This window comes from Salvelinus alpinus, chromosome 14 (genome assembly GCF_045679555.1).
Source record: "Salvelinus alpinus chromosome 14, SLU_Salpinus.1, whole genome shotgun sequence".
Classification (NCBI taxonomy): domain Eukaryota; kingdom Metazoa; phylum Chordata; class Actinopteri; order Salmoniformes; family Salmonidae; genus Salvelinus; species Salvelinus alpinus.
Window position 1 is genome coordinate 38,328,434 of NC_092099.1, and position 22,868 is coordinate 38,351,301.

Below are 22,868 nucleotides of genomic sequence, written 5' to 3' on the forward strand. Positions count from 1 at the left end.
TTTGGATGATGATGCAAGGGAGCTCCCGAATATCAACACACACCGGGGGCTTTTTAGAGCAACAAAGCTCCAGTTTGGAGTGTCCAGAGCAGTGGCGTTTTTTTCAGTGCTACATGGACACCTTGCTAGCAGGCATCACAGGGGTCCAGGCGTATCTGGATGACATACTGATTACAAGCCGGACCCTGGAAGAGCATAACTCTTGGCTGAGGGAAGTTCTGAGGCACTTTGTGGAAGCAGGGCTGCAAATGCAGAGGGAGAAGTGCATTTTTGCTGCACCCAGTGTTGAGTTCCTGTGGTTCAACGTTGACAAGGATGTCGTACAACCAACCCAGGATAAGGTAAAGGCCATTAAGGAGGCACCTTCTTCCAAGAACAAGTCTGAGCTTCAGTCGTTTCTGGGGCTTCTCAACTTTTACAACAGCTTCCTGCCTGATAAAACTACAGTGTTGGAGCCCCTGTATCAACTACTGGACCAGGCAGCTCCCTGGAGGCTAAATGGCTGCTGCAAGCAGATGGGCTGCTAGCCCACTATGGTCACTATGGTCTGTGATGCATCTCCATATGGGCTAGTTGCCTTATTGAGTCATGTGGAATCTGATGGTCGTTAGGCACCTATGTGCTACACATTTAGCACCTTAAATGTCACTGAATGGAACTATGCACAGCTGAATAAAGAGATACTGGTGATAATTTTTGCTGTCAAGAAGTTCCACCAGTCCTTGTCAGGTCACCATTTTGTGGCCTACACTGACCACAAGCTTGCTTCATCATATGAAGCCCATGCACCAGATTATTTCACCTCGATGTTCAGATTGAGCCTGATATTGGGAGCCCATAGTTATGAGCTCTGCTATTGTCCAGGGAAGCAGCTGTTTAATGTTGATGCCCGGAGTCACCTGCCACTCGCTATCCCTTTGTCTGTGGCACCATCTCCCTGGGAAGTGATGCTGTTGGTGGTGCCTGATGCCCCTCTCCATGCTTCTAGGATAGCCACACTGATCTTGAAGGATCCTGTCCTGTCCCCGGTGCTTCGCTGGGTGCTGCATTGATGGGCCTCCGAGGTTCCTGGCAGCCAGTTTGGGCCCTACTGGTCATGTCAGAATGAGTTGTTGGTTCACAAGAACTGTGTGTTGTGGGACAGTCGGGTGGTGGTTCCTCGCATAATTTGCATACTGGAATAGTGAGGATGAAGGCAATGGCACAGAGCTATGTGGTGGCCTGGGAAGGACATGTAAATTGAGGCAGTGGTGTGCAGCTTCGCCACCTGTCAGGAGTCACTACATGCTCCACCCAAGGTCGCTATGCACCCATGGGGGTAGACAACAAAGAAATGGTTCCGTCTTTGTAAAGACTTTGCTGGGCCATTCAAAGGAATTAACTTTCTCATTGTAGTGGATTCCCACTCAAAGTGGCTGGAAGTAGCCATGGTTAGTTTGATGTCCTATGCTGCTGTGATAAGCACCTTCCGTCTCCTGTTTGCCACACATGGGTGGTGTGACATCCTGGTGTCAGACAATGGATCTGTCTTCACATCTGCTGAGTTTAAAGAGTTCTGTTGGGCAGAGCGGAATCAGACGTCACAGCAGCCCCATATCACCCATCCTCTAATGGCCAAGCTGAACGCATGGTTCAGACAACCAAGGAGGCTCTGTCTGGGATCTCGGTGGGTGACTGGCAGACCCGACTGTCAAGGTTCCTGCTGTCTCATCATGTTACACCCACGGCTACTACTGGGAAGAGTCTAGCCGAGCTGTTAATTAACAGGCGATTGACAACTGCCTTAGACTGGCTTAGACTGGCTGCACCTGGACTTCGCATGTGAAATGTGTCTAAGGCAGGAGGATGATGCAGACAGGGGGCCATGGTCATTTAAGGCATTTTGAACCTGACGAGCTACCTAAGTGAGTCCCTGCAGTCATGGAAAAAGCCATTGGACCGGTCTCTTACAGGACTCGGACACCTGATGGTCAGGTGCACCGACGCCATGTGGATCAGCTGCTGGGCCAGGAGGCAGCAGCCCCCTTTGCTGCCACCTCCTTCCTCCCAGGCCTGGATGCTCTGGACACCACTCCTTTAGGTGGCAGAAGAGTGCCAACTCCAGAGCCAAACCCTGATACTCAGCACCAACTTGCAGCTGAGCCCTCTCCGGCCGCAATTGAGGTGCCACCTCCACAAGCACAGAGGCTGCCGCCAGAGACTTCAGGCTTCTCCCATAGTGATGCCTAGCCACAGAGTGTATAGAGGAATGGTATGCTGTCTCTATCCCAGGTCCCTGTCCTCATTACCTGGGGCCTCTGACCTCATTACCTCGGGCCCCTGAGGGTCCACTGACTCACCCCTAGGAGAAGGCCATTACAACCATCACAGCCACTGCCTTAGAAACACCTGGTCTCAGTCTCAAATGGCTCCCTATTCCCTACACTGTGTGGTTCTTTTGACCATGACCCTGTAGTGCACTGTTGAGATGTGATGTGTCTGTATCTGTTGTATCTTGTAGTGAATTTGCTGTTGTATTGATTTATTGAATCATAATGTTTGTGAGTTGTTTGTTCTCAGGGCACCATTGTGAATTCTCAATTGGGTTCCGCTGAATAAATGAAAGTGAAATACAATACAGAGAATAAGGCAACGCTTGGGAAAGCAGCCTTAATGCATGCTTTCCCTGTGCAATGTAAAGTCATAAATAAGCACTTTATTGGGGTATATATATTTGTCATTTAGTAGTGGCTTTTATCCAAAGCGACGTACAGTCATGGTCGCAGGAATTGAACCAACTATCCCAGGCGCTGTAAGCACTGTGCTCTACCAACTGAGCTACAGTGGACCAACACATTTTGTTGGCCTACAGCAAGTGTTGTTCTTTTTTATTCCAAACGGTAACTAATGCTTTAAAAGTTTATGGTAGAAAACTCCCACCTTTATCCCTCAACAGTGTCATATCTATGAGCAAAAGGCATATTTTGTCTAAGATATTAAATCTACAAAAGAGTCTGCAGCGAGTGCCTGGCGTGACATTTTGGTTTGGAGCTGTGGGGTTGCAGTGGGGGTGAGAGACACGGTCTCTGTGTGTATGTGTCACTGAAATGATTCAGATAATAGTATGGTCCAATACCTCCGGACCCAAGGTGATGTGAGCTGCTATCTTATTTACTTGTCTTCAAATTCACAGGAATCCATTGGAGTCCTCGGAACTAAACATCCTCTTCGGAGGAAGATGTACAAAGACAGACGTCTTCTTCACCCATGCAAGGATAGGCGGGATGCATTTAATTCATTTGGCTTATTATCTCCTGGGGGGTGGCAGGTTAAATTGGTAGAGCATTCTCCCTCATGGGTGCAACAAATATGGCCCCTAACAAGGCACTCCTCAAAATATGTTAATGAGACAGAAACAACAATACCCTGCACCCACTAGTGGATATGATACGGTACTGTATATGTGGGGTGGAATTACAGTATCATTCAAAATACAGCAATTTTCCCAAAATGCACCATTATTTATAGCAGGGATCATCAACTAGATTCAGCTGCGGGCCAATTTTTTCTTGAGCACATGGTCGGGCGGCGGAACATAATTACAAATAATTTGTAGACTGCAAATTGACTGCAAGAAGCCCAAACAGATATAATGTTTGACTAAAACATAATAATTTCGAACCTTGCTTACATTTGTAAACGATCACGTGTCTCTCTATTATGCATGGGAATACTTGGGAACAGATTTCTTAAATTAAAATCACTTGGAGATGATTTCCTAGGTGTTTTTACAGTCTTATGTCCAAAAATTATACTTTTTTTGCTCTGAAAACTTGGTGGACCAAATAAAACCATTGGCCCGCAGGCCGCCTGCTGGGTAACCCTGACCTACAGTGTGCTGCATTTTTTTTGTTTTACTGTTGATAATATCTAAAATTACTGTATAAATTACAGTTTTCCATTACAGTGTGGGTATGTAGAGTATGAGATACATATGAAAAAGGAGCACAAACAGAAAGTGTTTAAGATGGCACTCAAACTCCCAGACAAGATTTGACAATAACAGGTGAGTCTTACCTTGGCGATCTGGACACACCAGTTGAGCAGCAGCTGGGAGCCGATGTTGTCCTTGTGTTCGTGGATGTAATCGAGCAGGCAGCCATGGGGCATGAGCTGGGTGACCAGCTGGATGGTGGGGCTCAGGCAGACCCCCAGGAGACGGACCAGATGGGGGTGTTCCATGCTGGCCATGATCAGAGCCTCCTGGGGAACACACACAGGAACTCAGGCCCACGCAGAGACCATACAGTACATTCACCAATTTTGTAAAAATGCTGTTGTTAACATAGCCTTGTTCTGTCCAATGTTCTCTACCTATATAGTACTCAAAATACGACAATTCATCTTAAGTTCAAAATAATACAATATAAAAATTGCTGGCAACCATTCAAACCAGGGTTCGGAACTTTAAAGGGAATGTAGCACTTATTTCTCAATGCCAGAAATACATAAACAGTAACTTAAAGCACCCCAAGTCAACATTCCCAATTTACAAACTCTTAAATCAATTGTTATAATATTATGTTGTTCTAAAAGTTGGGTTTGAGGTTCTCTAAATCAGCTCTAACTTTAGAAACACGTCCACAATGCCCCGCAGTCAGCTTCACACCATGAATAAAAAACAGTCAAAAGTGGGATACATTTGTTGAGAATGAGGCGGGCGAATTGGGCGTCTAATTGTCAATCTGCGGGGCACATTTATTTCATGACAACTTCCAAGGCTACCACCAATGGAAGGACTGCTTCAGCAAGAAGTTGCTTCTCAAAGTGGATGCTTTCCCTACCATCAATGTGGCTTCTAAAGCAACTCAAACAGTCAGCAGCACCAGCAGAGACCGAGCATTATCATGGACTTCAGTGAGCATGGAAGTCAACTGGGTAAGTGAAAGAGATAGCTTGCTATGCTAACGTTATCTAGATCTAGTGCATTTAGCTCATGTCTTCACTCTAAATAACACTGATAAAACTAACCAAATGTAAACACGTCTGCCAGCTGTTGGTAGCTAACAGCTGATGCTGTCATACTATAGATCAGGGTTGTGCAGCTGGCGGCCCCGCGGGCCTGCTTTTGTAGGCCTGTGGGTACATTTCCAAAAACAAAACAATATATACTGTATATATACAGTGGGGAGAAGAAGTATTTGATACACTGCCGATTTTGCAGGTTTTCCTACTTACAAAGGATGTAGAGGTCTGTAATTTTTATCATAGGTACACTTCAACTGTGAGAGACGGAATCTAAAACAAAAATCCAGAAAATCACATTGTATGATTTTTAAGTAATTAATTTGCATTTTATTGCATGACATAAGTATTTGATCACCTACCAACCAGTAAGAATTCCGGCTCTCACAGACCTGTTAGTTTTTCTTTAAGAAGCCCTCCTGTTCTCCACTCATTACCTGTATTAACTGCACCTGTTTGAACTCGTTACCTGTATAAAAGACACCTGTCCACACACTCAATCAAACAGACTCCAACCTCTCCACAATGGCCAAGACCAGAGAGCTGTGTAAAGACATCGGGGATAAAATTGTAGACCTGCACAAGGCTGGGATGGGCTACAGGACAATAGGCAATCAGCTTGGTGAGAAGGCAACAACTGTTGGCGCAATTATTAGAAAATGGAAGAAGTTCAAGATGAAGGTCAATCACCCTCGGTCTGGGGCTCCATGCAAGATCTCACCTCGTGGGGCATCAATGATCATGAGGAAGGTGAGGGATCAGCCCAGCTACACGGCAGGACCTGGTCAATGACCTGAAGAGAGCTGGGACCACAGTCTCAAAGAAAACCATTAGTAACACACTACGCCGTCATGGATTAAAATCCTACAGCGCACGCAAGGTCCCCCTGCTCAAGCCAGCGCATGTCCAGGCCCGTCTGAAGTTTGCCAATGACCATCTGGATGATCCAGAGGAGGAATGGGAGAAGGTCATGTGGTCTGATGAGACAAAAATAGAGCTTTTTGGTCTAAACTCCACTCGCCGTGTTTGGAGGAAGAAGAAGGATGAGTACAACCCCAAGAACACCATCCCAACCGTGAAGCATGGAGGTGGAAACATCATTCTTTTGGGATGCTTTTCTGCAAAGGGGACAGGACGACTGCACCGTGTTGAGGGGAGGATGGATGTGGCCATGTATCGCGAGATCTTGGCCAACAACGTCCTTCCCTCAGTAAGAGCATTGAATATGGGTCGTGGCTGGGTCTTCCAGCATGACAACGACCCGAAACACACAGCCAGGGCAACTAAGGAGTGGCTCCGTAAGAAGCATCTCAAGGTCCCCAAGTGGCCTAGCCAGTCTCCAGACCTGAACCCAATAGAAAATCTTTGGAGGGAGCTGAAAGTCCGTATTGCCCAGCGACAGCCCCGAAACCGGAAGGATCTGGAGAAGGTCTGTATGGAGGAGTGGGCCAAAATCCCTGCTGCAATGTGTGCAAACCTGGTCAAGAACTACAGGAAACGTATGATCTCTGTAATTGCAAACAAAGGTTTCTGTACCAAACATTAAGTTCTGCTTTTCTGATGTATCAAATACTTATGTCATGCAATAAAATGCAAATTAATTACTTAAAAATCATACAATGTGATTTTCTGGATTTTTGTTTTAGATTTCGTCTCTCACAGTTGAAGTGTACCTATGATAAAAAATTACAGACCTCTACATGCTTTGTAAGTAGGAAAACCTGCAAAATTGGCAGTGTATCAAATACTTGTTCTCCCCACTGTATATATTTTTAGGAAGTCAGTTGGGGTCTCAACTTAATGTTAAGAGTTAAAATAGTAGAATATACAAGGTGTACAAGGTTCACTGACAGTCACTCAATTAGCCCATGTCAAAAAAAGTTGGGGGATTGGTAAATTAGACTAGCCAGAAATATAACGAACTATTTGCAGCATTACTGCAAAAATGGAAGAGGAAAGTGGAAGGGGCAAAAAGTAACTTGTCTGTCGGCCCTGCATTTAGGAACCTAATTGGTTAAAATTGTGATAAATTAAAAAGTATATCAGTTTCATTTCAGGACCAAACAATTTACAGCCGTGCCATATACAGTTGAAGTCGGAAGTTTACATACACTTAGGTTGGAGTCATTAAAACTCGTATTTCAACCACTCTACACATTTCTTGTAGTTGTAGACCGCCACAAGTCTGGTTCATCTTTGGGAGCAATTTCCAAATGCTTGAAGGAACCACGTTCATCTGTACAAACAATAGTACGGAAGTATAAACACTATGGGACAAAGCAGCCGTCATACCGCTCAGGAAGGAGATGCGTTCTGTCTCCTAGAGATGAACGTACTTTAGTGCGAATAGTGCAAATCAATCCCAGAACAACAGCAAAGGATCTTGTGAAGATGCTGGAGGAAACAGGTACAAACGTATCTATATCCACAGTAAAACGAGTCCTATATCGACATGACCTGAAAGGCCGCTCAGCAAGGAGGAAGCCACTGCTCCAAAACCGCCATAAAAAAGCCAGACTATGGTTTGCAACTGCACATAGGGACAAAGATCGTACTTTTTGGAGAAATGTCCTCTGGTCTGATGATACAAAAATAGAACTGTTTGGCCATAATGACCTTTGTTATGTTTGGAGGAAAAAGGTGGAGGATTGCAAGCCGAAGAATACCATCCCAACCATGAAGCATGGGGGTGGCAGCATCATGTTGTGGGGGTGCTTTGCTGCAGGAGGGACTGGTGCACTTCACAAAACAGATGGCATCACGAGGAAGGAAAATTATGTGGATATATTGAAGCAACATCTCAAGACATCAGTCAGGAAGTTAAAGCTTGGTTGCAAATGGGTCTTCCAAATGGATAATGACCCCAAGCATACTTCCAAAGTTGTGGCAAAATGGCTTAAGGACAACAAAGTCAAGGTACTGGAGTAGCTATCACAAAGCCCTGACCTCAATCCTATAGAAAACATGTGGGCAGAACTGAAAAAGCATTTGCGAGCAAGGAGGCCTACAAACCTGACTCAGTTACACCAGCTCTGTCAGGAGGAATGGGCCAAATTTCAACCAACTTATTGTGGGAAGCTTGTGGAAGGCTACCCGAAACGTTTGACCCAAGATAAACAATTTAAAGGCAATGCTACCATATACTAATTGAGTGTATATTAACGTCTGACCCACTGGGAATGTGATGAAAGAAATAAAAGCTGACATAAATCATTCTCTCTACTATTATTCTGACATTTCACATTCTTAAAATAAAGTGGTGATCCTAACTGACGTAAGACAGGGAATTGTTACTTGGATTAAATGTCAGGAACTGTGAAAAACTGAGTTTAAATGTATTTGGCTAAGGTGTATGTAAACTTTCAACTTCAACTGTAAATTGCAAAATAGTTGGGACAAGAGATTTGACATAACGATTCCATGGCACATGGTTTATGAATTGATACGCAAAACGACACCGGATTTTTCAATTTAAATGATTATACTAAATTCTTGCAACCAGTAGACTGCTATTTATATGGGGGATACAACCTTCCCAGCTCTGCAGATTTTGCTGCGAAGAGACAGAATCATTAGATCATTTGTTTTGGTACTGTCCATATGTAGCTTGTTTTTGGTCACAGGTCCAGGAATGGCTGAAGAATTGCAATATTTACCTGGAGCTAACCCTGCAGATCGCACTACTGGGTGATCTACATTTACATTTACATTTAAGTCATTTAGCAGACGCTCTTATCCAGAGCGACTTACAAATTGGTGCATTCACCTTATGACATCCAGTGGAACGGCCACTTTACAATAGTGCATCTAAATCTTTTAAGGGGGGGGGGAGTGAGAAGGATTACTTTATCCTATCCTAGGTATTATTCAACTGAAAAGTCATAGTCAATCAATCAATAATATAATGATACTTTTAGCAAAAATGTTTATTTTCAATTTACAATCTGTAGAAACAATGAGAATAGAAAGGTTCAGATCTTTTGTGAAACATCACATTACAGTTGAATAATATATGTTGAATATAAATCCAACATGGATGGTGTTAAGAGATAGATGGGAGGAGTTGAATGGAGATGAAGGTTGGGACTAATAACAACAAATAATGGCAAGATAACTAAAGTAAAACATACTGTGTCCGTAAACCGTATATGGGTTAAGAACTTTTGTGAAGAGCACAGTTTGAAAGATATGACCAATAGAAATCAAACCAGATGGGCTTCAGAAATTGATGGGAGACTCATATAACATTTTAGAGTGGACTTGTATTATCCCCAGCACAAGGTGCACCTGTGTAATGAGAAAGCTGTTTAATCAGCTTCTTGATATGCCACACCTGTCAGGTGGGTGGATTATCTTGACAAAGGAGAAATGTTCACTAACAGTCATTTGTGCATATCTTTTTGGGCTGAGAAAATACGTTTTTTTGTGCGTATGGAACATTACTGTGATATTTTATTTCAGCTCATGAAACATGGGACCAATACTTTACATGTTGCATTTATATTTTGTTCAGTGTAGCTAAGTTTGTCACTGGTATGCGCTTGGGAGGAGAGAATTCACTTTCTGTTTCATCTGCTACTGGCTTGCTAATCAAATACGTATTTCCACTTGTAATTTTTATTCTATAAAGGATGTAATTGTGTTAATATGTCGTGAATATTGGAGAAAAATCCTCACAGCCGAATTCCATACTAAAAAGTGAAGTACCACTTACATAAAAATTACCATCTTAGGTTTGGGGCTTTCCGCCAGTCTTCATGGTTTTTACATGCAGGGAGTATAAATTGTACACTTTTTCTTGTTAGAACCCATGTATATGACACATTATAAACTGGGTAGTTCGAGCCCTGAATGCTGATTGGCTGACAGCCATGGTAAAGCAGACCATATACCACGGTATGAGAAAACATGTCTTTTTTGCTGATCTAATTACATTGGTAACCAGTTTATAATAACAATAAGGCACCTCGGGGGTTTGTGGTAGATGGCAAATATACCACAGCTAAGGGCTGTATCCAGGCCCTCCGCGTTGGTCATATATCACACTCACTGGGCCTTATTGCTTAAATTACAACACCAACACATAAATATACTACATGACCAAAAGTGGGTGGATACCTGCTCGTCGAACAGCTCATTCCAAAATCATGGGCATTATATGGAGTTGGTCCTCTCTTTGGTGCTATAACAGCCTCCACTCTTCTGGGAAGCTTTCCACTAGATGTTGGTACATTGCTGTGGGGACTTGCTTCTATTCAGCCACAAGAGTATTAGTGAGGTCGGGCACTGATGTTGGGAAATTAGGCATGGCTCGCAGTCCGCATTCCAATTCATCCCAAAAGGTGTTCGATTTGGTAGAGGTCAGGGTTCCGTGCAGGCCAGTCAAGTTCTTCCACACAAATCTCTTCCCCAAACTTTTGCAACGAAGTTGGAAGCACAGAATGGTCTAGAAAGAATATAATTTTATGCTGTAGCGTTACAATTTCCTTTCACTGGAACTAAGGGGCCTAAACCAAACCATGAAAAACAGCCCCAGACCATTATTCCTCCTCCACCAAACTTTACAGTTTGCATTATGCATTCAGGCAAGTAATGTTCTCTTAGCTTCTGCCAAACCCAGATTTGTCAGTCGGACTGTCAGATGGTGAGGTTTGATTCATCACTCCAGAGAACGTTTTTCCACTGAGTGCAATGGCGTCAAGCATTAACACCACTCCAGCCAACGTTTGGCATTGCACATGGTGATCTTAGGCTTGTGTGCGGCTGCTCGGCCATGGAAACCCATTTAATGAAGCTCCCAACGAACAGTTCTTGTGGTGATGTTGCTTCCAGAGGCAGTTTGGATCTCGGTAGTGAGCATTGCAACCAAGGACAGGAGATTTTTATGCGCTGCGCGCTTCAGCACTCGGCAGTCCTGTTCTGTGAGCTTTTGTGGCCTACCACTTTGTGGCTGAGCCGCTTTTGCTCATAGATATTTGCACTTTACAATAACAGTGCTTACAGTTGAGCGTGGCACTTCTAGCAGTGCAGAACATTTACGAACTGACTTGTTGGAAAGGTGGCATCCTATGATGGTGCCACGTAGAAAGTTACTGAGGTCTTCAGTAAGGCCAATCAACTGCCAATATGTGTCTATGGAGATTGCATGTCTGTCTGCTCGATTCTATACACCTGTCAACAACGGGTGTGGCTGAAATAGCCGAATCCACAAATTTGAAGGGGTGTCCACATACTTTTGTATATACAGTATAGTGTATGTGATGGGGTCCATTATCTGCTACCTGGACTTTAAAGACAATTACCTCAGAATCATCTTTTTGCATATAGAACCTTATAGCCCAAAGCTCTCGATATGTCAGGGGGTAAAGGAACTCTTATGACTGAAATGCATTTTGAGCTCATTCAAATCATGCATTATTCCATTTGGTTAACTGATGAGCAGCACAAGTAAGATCAAGAAAAATATTAAAATGTAATCACTCAATTCTCAAGATACATACAGTACATACTAGCACTCACAAATGTGCACACAGCCACCAGCCTATTAGTGTTAGCATTGATGAATGTGAGTGTGAATGTGAGTGTCAGTGTGTCTGTGTGTACGTTCAATTGCCCGTTTCTATGTGTTTATACAGATCCAGATACAATGGGATCACAACAATTTAACAAAACAAAACCTAGATACACCATTTCCATAAACAATGGAGGTTTAGACCACTAGCTTTTATATTGCAGTAATAAAGAAGGGCCCAGAGCTGTGGTTAGGTCTTCAAAAGGAATAACTCCATGCCGCAGCACACACAGGCATTCACACACACGCACGCACACGCACACACACCACACACACACACACACACACACACACACACACACACACACACACACACACACACACACACACACACACACACACACACACACACACACACACACACACACACACACACAGTGACTTCCAGAATACCGTGGAGTTGACAGTTAACTTAATGAGTATTCATCCTCCTGCTACGCTGCTAGCTGCAGGAGGGAACAAGGCTGCTGCTCATTGGCCGAACATCGCCAGGGGCCATCTCCACGTCTGTGTGTGTGTCTCTGTGTGTGTCCTTGTGTGTTTGCGTGTGTCTCTCCTCGTCCAAGACATGTGCCACTGCGTTTTGATTGCTGTTTAAATGAAGAAGCTGTGTTCAGACTCTTCCCATATCCTCCATGTCAGGGCGGGAGGAGAACAGAGGGAGGGGTACGGAGGGAGGAAGATGGAGGTAGGAGAGCGGCGGAAGGAGAACTCAGGGAGAAGAACTAAGGGAGGAGAGTAAAGGGAGGGGGAAGAACGGACAGCGAGGGAGGGGAGCAGAGGGAGGAGAGCGGAGTGAGGAGAGCAGGTGGAGGAGTATAAAGGGAGGAGAGCGAGGGAGGGAGGTGAACAGAGGGAGGAGAGCAGAGGGAGGAGAGCGTAGTGAGGAGAGCAGGGGGAGGAGTGTAAAGGGAGGAGTGCGAGGGAGGGAGGTGAACAGAGGGAGGAGAGCAGAGGGAGGAGAGCGTAGTGAGGAGAGCAGGTGGAGGAGTGTAAAGGGAGGAGAGCGAGTGAGGGAGGTGAACAGAGGGAGGAGAGCAGAGGGAGGAGAGCGGAGTGAGGAGAGCAGGTGGAGGAGTGTAAAGGGAGGAGTGCGAGGGAGGGAGGTGAACAGAGGGAGGAGAGCAGAGGGAGGAGAGCGTAGTGAGGAGAGCAGGGGGAGGAGTGTAAAGGGAGGAGAGCGAGGGAGGGAGGTGAACAGAGGGAGGAGAGCAGAGGGAGGAGAGCGTAGTGAGGAGAGCAGGGGGAGGAGTGTAAAGGGAGGAGAGCGAGGGAGGGAGGTGAACAGAGGGAGGAGAGCAGAGGGAGGAGAGCGTAGTGAGGAGAGCAGGGGGAGGAGTGTAAAGGGAGGAGAGCGAGGGAGGGAATTGAACAGAGGGAGGAGAGCAGAGGGAGGAGAGCGTAGTGAGGAGAGCAGGGGGAGGAGTGTAAAGGGAGGAGAGCGAGGGAGGGAGGTGAACAGAGGGAGGAGAGCAGGGGGAGGAGTGTAAAGGGAGGAGAGCGAGGGAGGGAGGTGAACAGAGGGAGGAGAGCAGGGGGAGAAGAGTGGTGGGAGGAGAGCGAGGGAGGGAGGTGAACAGAGGGAGGAGAGCAGAGGGAGGAGAGCGTAGTGAGGAGAGCAGGGGGAGGAGTGTAAAGGGAGGAGAGCGAGGGAGGGAGGTGAACAGAGGGAGGAGAGCAGAGGGAGGAGAGCGTAGTGAGGAGAGCAGGGGGAGGAGTGTAAAGGGAGGAGAGCGAGGGAGGGAATTGAACAGAGGGAGGAGAGCAGAGGGAGGAGAGCGTAGTGAGGAGAGCAGGGGGAGGAGTGTAAAGGGAGGAGAGCGAGGGAGGGAGGTGAACAGAGGGAGGAGAGCAGGGGGAGGAGTGTAAAGGGAGGAGAGCGAGGGAGGGAGGTGAACAGAGGGAGGAGAGCAGGGGGAGAAGAGTGGTGGGAGGAGAGCGAGGGAGGGAGGTGAACAGAGGGAGGAGAGCAGGGGGAGGAGTGTAAAGGGAGGAGAGCGAGGGAGGGAGGAGAGTGGTGGGAGGAGAGCAGGGGGAGGAGTGTAAAGGGAGGAGAGCGAGGGAGGGAGGAGAGTGGTGGGAGGAGAGCGGAGGGAGGAGAGCGGAGGGAGGAGAGCGGAGGGAGGCAGCTCCTACAAAAGCTTCCTCGGTCTGAAGCTTGCCGCTGAAGTCTGTCTCTCCAGCCGTTTAAGACTGCTTCCCAAATGGCACTCTATTACCTTAATAGTGCACTACCTTTGACCAGAGCCTGTAGGGTAAAGTAGTGAACTACTGTATATAGGAAATAGGTTGCTATTTGGAATGTTGACTCCCCTCCCCTACCTCTCCACGTTGATCCCTCCTGCTTAGTCAATTAAATCTGAAGGTCTTCCTCCCCCCTCCTTACACCCTCCTCCCCTACGCTGTCCTCCAGCTGAGAGGTGGCTTTCCCACCAGCAGAGAGACTCAGGGCAAGACCTGGTTTCATCTACTATTTAAAATAATTTCAAATACTGTGCCTAATTGCGCTGGCCTGTTGCAATTTAACCAATAGAATAGTACACTCCAGGCAGGGTAAAGCAAGTAAAAGATTGAAAGATTTCAAATAGTATTTGAAACCAGGTCTGCTGAGCACCATTGTCTCCTCAGGGGAAGAATGGAAGAGAGGAGAGGAGAGGAGTAGAGAAGAGGAGAGTACAGAGGGAGGAGAGGAGAGAAACAGACAAGGGAGGAAGCGAGGGGAGAAGAGTTCATTAGCGTGGTGCTCAGCTGCTGAAACACTGTGGGGAATGCCCAGCCTGCCTCCTCCTAGGGCCGTCACTTACGACCGCCCGCAGAGACACGCGCTGCGTACTGCACACATAAACACACACACACACACTCACCACATGACGTACATTCAAGCACATGTGTACACACACATCAAAGCAAGATGATAAAAATGGAAATACAAACATGCTGTAATACGAACACAGTGTCAGACCGACAGACAGATAAAAAACACCAGTGTAAATGGGGGGGGGGGGGGGGATTTCACCAACTTTGCATTACCAACCTAGTAGATAACATCATCTTACTTTTAACATTTTTCCTTTTGAAATAAATGACTGATGAATGTTTTATGAATAGATGGGGAATCGTATTTGTCAGCCATAGTCCTATGTGTACGGTATTTAGTATTTATCAGGATCCTCATTAGTTCCTGCCAAAGCAGCAACTACTCTTCCTGGGGTCCAAACACATTAAGGCACATCATACCATTTTTTCCCCCAAAAAATAAAACAGTACATTATATAACATTATTACACCACTATATACAGTGCATTGCAATCGATAAGTATTCAGACCGATTGACTTTTTCCATATTTTGTTACTACACAGACTTATTCAAAAATGGATTAAACACAAAGAATGTCCACATCAATCTACACACAATACCCCATAATGACAAAGCAAAAACAGGCTTGTGCAAATGTATTTTAAATAAAAACAGAAATACTTTATTTACATAACTATTCAGACCCTTTGATATGAGCCTCGAAATTGAGCTCATGTACATTCTTTCCATTGATCACTTTCTTTAATTTTGTCATTTTTTATTTAACCTTTATTTAACTAGGCAAGTCAGTTAAGAACCAATTCTTATTTACAATGACGGCCTACCACCATCCATCTACAACTTGATTGGAGTCCACCTATGGTAACTTCAATTGACTGGACATATAAAGGTCCCACAGTTGACAGTGCATGTCACAGCAAAAACAAAAACAGCAAAGTACAGAGGGATCCTTGATGAAAACCTGCACCAGAGCGCTCAGGACCTCAGACTGGGCCGAAGGTTCACCTTCCAACAGGACAAAGACCCTAAGCACACAGCCAAGACAACGCAGGAGTGGCTTCGGGACAAGTCTCTCAATGTCCTTGAGTGGCCCAACCAGAGCCCGGACTTGAACCCGATTGAACATCTCTGGAGAGACCTGAAAATAGCTGTGCAGCGACGCTCCCCACTCTACCTGACAGAGCTTGAGAGGATCTGCAGAGAAGAATGGGAGAAATTCCCCAAATACAAGTATGCCAAGCTTGTAGCGTCATAGCCAAGAAGACGAGGCTGTAATCGTTGCCAAAGGTGCTTCAATAAAGTACTGAGTAAAGGTTCTGAATACTTATGGAAATGTCATATTTCAGCTTATTTTATTTTATACATTTGCCCCCCCAAAAAAAAAAAAACTGTTTTTGCTTTGTCATTATGGGGTATTGTGTGTAGATTGATGAGGGAAAAAAACTATTTAATATATTTTAGAATAAGGCTGTAACATAACAAAATGTGGAAAAAGTCAAGGGGTCTGAATACTTTCCGAATGCACTGTATATACAACACGAAATGTATAATACCACCATGATACAATATTACAATGTACGTGTGTGTGTAGAGTGCGTGTGCCAGCATCTGTGTGCGTATGCGTGTTTGCCTGTATGTCTTTGTTTGTGTGTCTTCACAGTCCGCGGTGTTCCATAAGGTGTACTTTTATCTGTTTTTTAAATCTGATTTTACTGCTTGCATGAATAACTTGATATGGAATAGAGTTCCATGTAGTCATGTAGTCTCTGTGTAGTACTGTGTGTTTCCCATAGTCTGTTCTGGACCAGGTGTCATGTCTTGTGGGCTATGCATTGGTGTCTGAGGTGTTGTTTGAATAGACAGCTCGGTGCTTTCAACATGTCCATAACTCTCACAAAGACAAGTAGTGATGCAGTCAATCTCTCCTCTACTTTGAGCAGAGCAGCACATTATTACGGTCAGACATGTGTTACTATTTTTTAACTCTGCATCATTGGGAAGGGCTCGCCAGTATTTCATGGTAAAGTCTACACCGGCTGTAACTGGTGCATGTGTCAAATAACATTTGATTTGAGACATCTCCCAATCAATATGTTTTGACCAGTTTACAATCCAGGGTTACACCAAGCAGATTAGTTTCCTCAAATTTCTCAATTCCCACATTATTCATTACAAAATGAGGTTCAGGGTTTAGGGTTTAGTGAATGGTTTGTCCCAAATACAATGCTTTAAGTTTTTTTAATATTTAGTACTAGCTTATTACTTGCCTTATTACTTCTAAATCTGACTCCAGCTCTTTGTTAAGTGTTGCAGTGGTTTCATTTGCTGTGGTAGCTGACGTATATAATGTTGAGTCATCAGCATGCATAGACACACAGGCTTTACTCAGAGCCAATGGCAGGTCATTAGTAAAGATTGAAAAAAGTAAGGGGCCTAGTGAACTGCCTTGGGGAATGCCAGACTCTACCTGGATTATGTTGGAGAGCTTCCATTAAAGAACACCCTCTGTGTTCTGTTAGACAGGTAACTCTCGATCCACGATATAGCAGGGGATGTAACGCCATAAAAAATAAGCAGCAGATTATGATCGATAACGTAAAAAGCTGCACTGAAGTGTAACAAAACAGCTCCCACAAGCTTATTATACATTTCTTTCAGCCAATTATCAGTCATTTGTGTAAGTGCCATACATGTTGAGTGCCCTTCCCATTAAGCATGCTGAAATTTAGTTCTTAATTTGTTTACTGTGAAACAGTAAGATGGCGCCAACAGAAATGGCAGCTCTGCTTCTAGCTCCTTAGCAACTTTGCAGTATTTTTTGGTTTCAGCAGGAAGTGTATAGGGGATGTTGTTCCCACTGTGACTATTAAAACCTACCCAAACCAAAAACTGTCAAAAGATGGCAGCATTCACGCAAAAATGATAGCGTGAACCACCGCATTTAACCACGGCAAGGTGACAGGGAATATGACCGAATGCAAACAGTGCAGTTATGCCCATCATAAGTCAATCAATCAAGCAAAACTTCATTACAGAGACAAAGTGGAGTCACAATTCAATGGCTCAGACATGAGACATATGTGGCCGGTACTCCAGACAATCACGGAATACACAGGGAAAACCAGCCACATCTTTCTCACGGACAAGCTAAACACTTTCTTTGCCCGCTTTGAGGATAACACAGTGCCACCAACGCGGCCCGCTCCCGAAGACTGTGGGCTCTCGTTCTCCATGGCTGACGTGAGTAAGACGTTTAAGTGTGTTAATCCTAGCAAGTCTGCCGACCCAGACGGCATCCCTAGCAATGTCCTCAGAGCACGTGCAGTCCAGCTGGCTGGTGTGTTTATGGACATATTCAATCTCTCCCTGTCCCAGTCTGCTGCCCCCACATGCTTCAAGATGTCCACCATTGTTCCTGTACCCAAGAAAGCAAAGGTCACTGAAATAAATGACTATCGCCCCGTAGCACTCACATCTGTCATCATGAAGTGCTTTGAGAGGCTAGTTAAGGATCATGTCCCATACACTTACCTGACACCCTAGACCCTCTTCAATTTGCTTACCGCCCGAATAGATCCACAGATGATGCAATCACCATCACACTGCACACTGCCCTATCCCATTTGGACAAGAGGATTACCTATATAAGAATGTTGATAATTGACTATAGCTCAGCATTCAACACCATAGTATCCTCCAAGATCATCATTAAGCTTGGGGCCCTGGGTCTGAACCCAACCCTGTGAACCCCACCCTGGGTCTGAACCCCATAACTGAGTCCTGGAGTTCCTGATGCGCCATCACCAGGTGGTGAAGGTGGGAAACAACACCTCCACTACGTTGATCCTGAACACAGGGGCCCCACAAGGGTGCGTGCTCAGCCCCCTCCAGTACTCCCGGTTCACCCATGACTGTGTGGCCATGCACACTTCCAACTCAATCATCAAGTTTGCAGATGACACAACAGTAGTAGTCTACAGGGAGGAGCTGAGGGCCCTGGTGGAGTGTCGCAAGGAAAATTATTCGCAAAAGGAAGCGAAGCAGAGGACGAAGAGCCGGATGTCTCATTGGGACCTGCAGAAGGTAACTAGGAAAGCTGCTTTTACCTTTAATATTACTCGCCAACGTGCAATCATTGGACAATAAACTAGACGAGGTACGATCACGAATATCCTACTAACAGGACATCAAAAACTGTAATATCCTATGCTTCACGGAATCGTGGCTGAATGATAACATGGATATTCAGCTAGCGGGATATAAGCTGCACCGGCAGGATAGAACAGCACACTCCGGTAAGACGAGGAGGGGCGGTCTGTGCTTATTTGTAAACAACAGCTGGTGCACGAAATCTATGGAAGTCTCTAGATTTTGCTCGCGTGAAGTAGAGTATATTGTGATAAATTGCAGGCCACACTACTTGCCTAGAGAGTTTTCAGGTATACTTTTCGTGGCTGTATATTTACCACCACAGACAGATGCTGACACTAAGACCACACTCAGTCAGCTGTATAAGGAAATAAGCAAACAGGAAACCACTCACCCAGAGGCAGCGCTCCTAGTGGCCGGAGACAGGGAAACTTACATCAGTTCTACCAAATCTCTATCAACATGTTAAATGTGCCACCAGAGGGAGAAAAAAATTCTAGATCACCTGTACTCCACACACAGAGACGCGTACAAAGCTCTCCCTCGCCCTCCATTTGGTAAATCCGACCACAACTCTATCCTCCTGATTCCTGCTTACAAGCAAAAATTAAAGCAGGAAGCACCAGTGACTCGGTCTATAAAAAAATGGTCAGATGAAGCAGATGCTAAACTACAGGACTGCTTTGCTATCACAGACTGGAACATGTTCCAGGATTCTTCCGATGACATTGAGGAATACACCACATCAGTCACTGGCTTTATCAATAAGTGCATTGAGGATGTCGTCCCCACAGTGACTGTAGGTACATACCCCAACCAGAAGCCATGGATTACAGGCAACATTCGCACTGAGCTAAAGGGTAGAGCTGCCGCTTTCAAGGTGCGGGACTCTAACCCGGAAGCTTACAAGAAATCCCGCTAAAACCTGCGACGAACCATCAAACAGGCAAAGCATCAATACAGGGCTAAGATTGAATCATACTACATCGGCTCCAACGCTCGTCGGATGTGGCAGGGCTTGCAAACTATTACAGACTACAAAGGGAAGCACAGCCACGAGCTGCCCAGTGACACGAGCCTACCAGATGAGCTAAATCACTTCTATGCTCGCTTCGAGGCAAGCAACAATGAGGCATGCATGAGATGAGCTGTTCCGGATGACTGTGTGATCACGCTCTCCGTAGCCGACGTGAGTAAGACCTTTAAACAGGTCAACATACACAAGGCTACGGATTACCAGGACGTGTGCTCCGGGCATGTGCTGACCAACTGGCAGGTGTCTTCACTGACATTTTCAACATGTCCCTGATTGAGTCTGTAATACCAACATGCTTCAAGCAGACCACCATAGTCCCTGTGCCCAAGAACACAAAGGCAACCTGTCTAAATGACTACAGACCCGTAGCACTCACGTCCGTAGCCATGAAGTGCTTTGAAAGGCTGGTAATGGCTCACATGAACACCATTATCACAGAAACCCTAGACCCACTCCAATTTGCATACCGCCCAAACAGATCCACAGATGATGCAATATCTATCTAGCACTCCACACTGCCCTTTCCCACCTGGACAAAAGGAACACCTATGTGAGAATGCTGTTCATTGACTACAGCTCAGCTTTCAACACCATAGTACCCTCAAAGCTCATCACCAAGCTAAGGAACCTGGGACTAAACACCTCCCTCTGCAACTGGACCCTGAACTTCCTGACCTGGCCTGATCACCGACAACGACGAGACAGTCTATAGGGAGGAGGTCAGAGACCTGGCCGGGTGGTGCCAGAATAACAACATATCCCTCAACGTAACCAAGACTAAGGAGATGATTGTGGACTACAGGAAAAGGAGCACCGAGCACGTCCCCATTCTCATCGACGCGGCTGTAGTGGAGCAGGTTGAGAGCTTCAAATTCCTTGGTGTCCACATCAACAACAAACTAGTTTGGTCCAAACACACCAAGACAGTCGTGAAGAGGGCACGACAAAGCCTATTCCCCCTCAGGAAACTAAAAAGATTTGGCATGGGTCCTGAGATCCTCAAAAGGTTCTACAGCTGCAACATCGAGAGCATCCTGACCGGTTGCATCACTGCCTGGTATGGCAATTGCTCGGCCTCCGACCGCAATGCACTTCAGAGGGTAGTGCGTATGGCCCAGTACATCACTGGGGCAAAGCTGCCTGCCATCCAGGACCTCTACACCAGGCGGTGTCAGAGGAAGGCCCTAAAAATTGTCAAAGACCCCAGCCACCCCAGTCATAGACTGTTCTCTCTACTACCGCATGGCAAGCGGTACCGGAGTGCCAAGTCTAGGACAAAAAGGCCTCTCAACAGTTTTTACCCCCAAGCCATAAGACTCCTGAACAGGTAACCAAATGGTTACCCGGACTATTTGCATTGTGTGCCCCCCCAACCCCTCTTTTACGCTGCTGCTGCTCTCTGTTTATCTTACATGCATAGTCACTTTAACTATACATTCATGTACATACTACCTAAATTGGCCCGACCAACCCGCACATTGGCTAACTGGGCTATCTGCATTGTGTCCCGCAACCCGCCAACCCCTCTTTTTACGCTTCTGCTACTCTCTGTTCATCATATATGCATAGTCACTTTAACGATACCTACATGTACATACTACCTCAATAAGCCTGACTAACAGGTGTCTGTATATAGCCTTGCTACTCTTTTTTCAAATGTCTTCTTACTGTTGTTTTATTTCTTTACTTACACACACACACACACACACACACACACACACACACATACCTTCTTTTTTTCGCACTATTGGTTAGAGCCTGTAAGTAAGCATTTCACTGTAAGGTCTACACATGTTGTATTCGGCGCACGAGACAAATAAACTTTGATTTGATTTGAAAAGCTTCCAAGTTCTTCAGCATACACGAAATGGTCCACCCACACAGACACTGTGGTGAAGAAGGCACAACAGCGCCTCTTCAACTTTAGCAGGCTGAAGAAATTCGTCTTTGCCCCTAAGACCCTCACAAACTTTTACACATGCACCATTGAGAGCATCCTGTCGGGCTGTATCACCGCCTGGTACGGCAACCGCACCGCCCGCAACCACAGGGCTCTCCATAGGGTGGTGCGGTCTTCCCAGTGCATCACCGGGGGCACACTGCCTGCCCTCCAGGACACCTACAGCACCCGATGTCACAGGAAGGCCAAAAAAATAATAAAACACATAAACCACCCGAGCTACGGCCTGTTCACCCCGCTATCATCCAGAAAGCGAGGTCAGTACAGACACATCAAAGCTAGGACCGAGGCTGTAATCGCTGCCACAGGTGCTTCAACAAAGTACTGAGTAAAGGGTCTATTTTCAATACATTTGCAATTTTAGTGTATTGTGTGTAGATTGATAATTGGATTTATTAAAAAAAAATCAATTTTAGAATAAAGCTGTAACCAAACCAAATGTGAAAAAGTCAAGGGGTCTGAATACTTTCTGAAGGCACTGTATGGGGTCTCTACGGAGCCAGTAAAACACTCACGTCCATGAACTCCACATTGGCCTTCGGTCCCGTTGCCTCGTTCAGGATCTTGATGGCCACTGGGATCTTCACAGTCTCACCCTCCGGGACCCAGATACCCTGAGGAGGGAGAAGAGATGAGGGGGGAGAGGAAAGGTAAGTTAGAGGGGGAGAAGAGGGTGAAGAAAGGAGGAGTGAGTTAGAAGGGATGACAGAAGAGGAGAGAGGGAGGTGGGGGGGGCAGGAGAGGTGAGTTAGATAGAGGGAACAGGAAAAATGTGTTTTAAAAAAGGGGGAGGAGAGCTGAGTTAGACGGCAGCTGAATCACACAGTCGGACACTGTTTTCTCTAGACATAGTTCCGACCTCTACACTGTGAGACATAGTTCCGACCTCTACACTGTGAGACATAGTTCCGACCTCTACACTGTGAGACATAGTTCAGACCTCTACACTGTGAGACATAGTTCAGACCTCTACACTGTGAGACATAGTTCAGACCTCTACACTGTGAGACATAGTTCCGACCTCTACACTGTGAGACATAGTACAGACCTCTACACTGTGAGACATAGTTCAGACCTCTACACTGTGAGACATAGTTCAGACCTCTACACTGTGAGACATAGTACAGACATCTACACTGTGAGACATAGTTCAGACCTCTACACTGTGAGACATAGTTCAGACCTCTACACTGTGAGACATAGTTCAGACCTCTACACTGTGAGACATAGTTCAGACCTCTACACTGTGAGACATAGTTCAGACCTCTACACTGTGAGACATAGTTCAGACCTCTACACTGTGAGACATAGTTCAGACCTCTACACTGTG

At 45.6% G+C, this 22,868-nt stretch overlaps 1 protein-coding gene across 1 annotated transcript in view; it reads right to left on the minus strand.

Moving 5' to 3' along the window:
* Positions 1–22,868, minus strand: part of LOC139538902 (receptor tyrosine-protein kinase erbB-4-like) — a 591,021-nt gene that overhangs the window by 57,250 nt on the left and 510,903 nt on the right. Inside the window, exons 19-20 of the mRNA XM_071341463.1 lie at positions 22,054–22,152; positions 4,057–4,242 (exon numbers count right to left, since the gene is read on the minus strand). Of these exons, the coding sequence (XP_071197564.1) occupies positions 4,057–4,242; positions 22,054–22,152 (285 nt within the window). The remainder of the gene's footprint in view (positions 1–4,056; positions 4,243–22,053; positions 22,153–22,868) is intronic.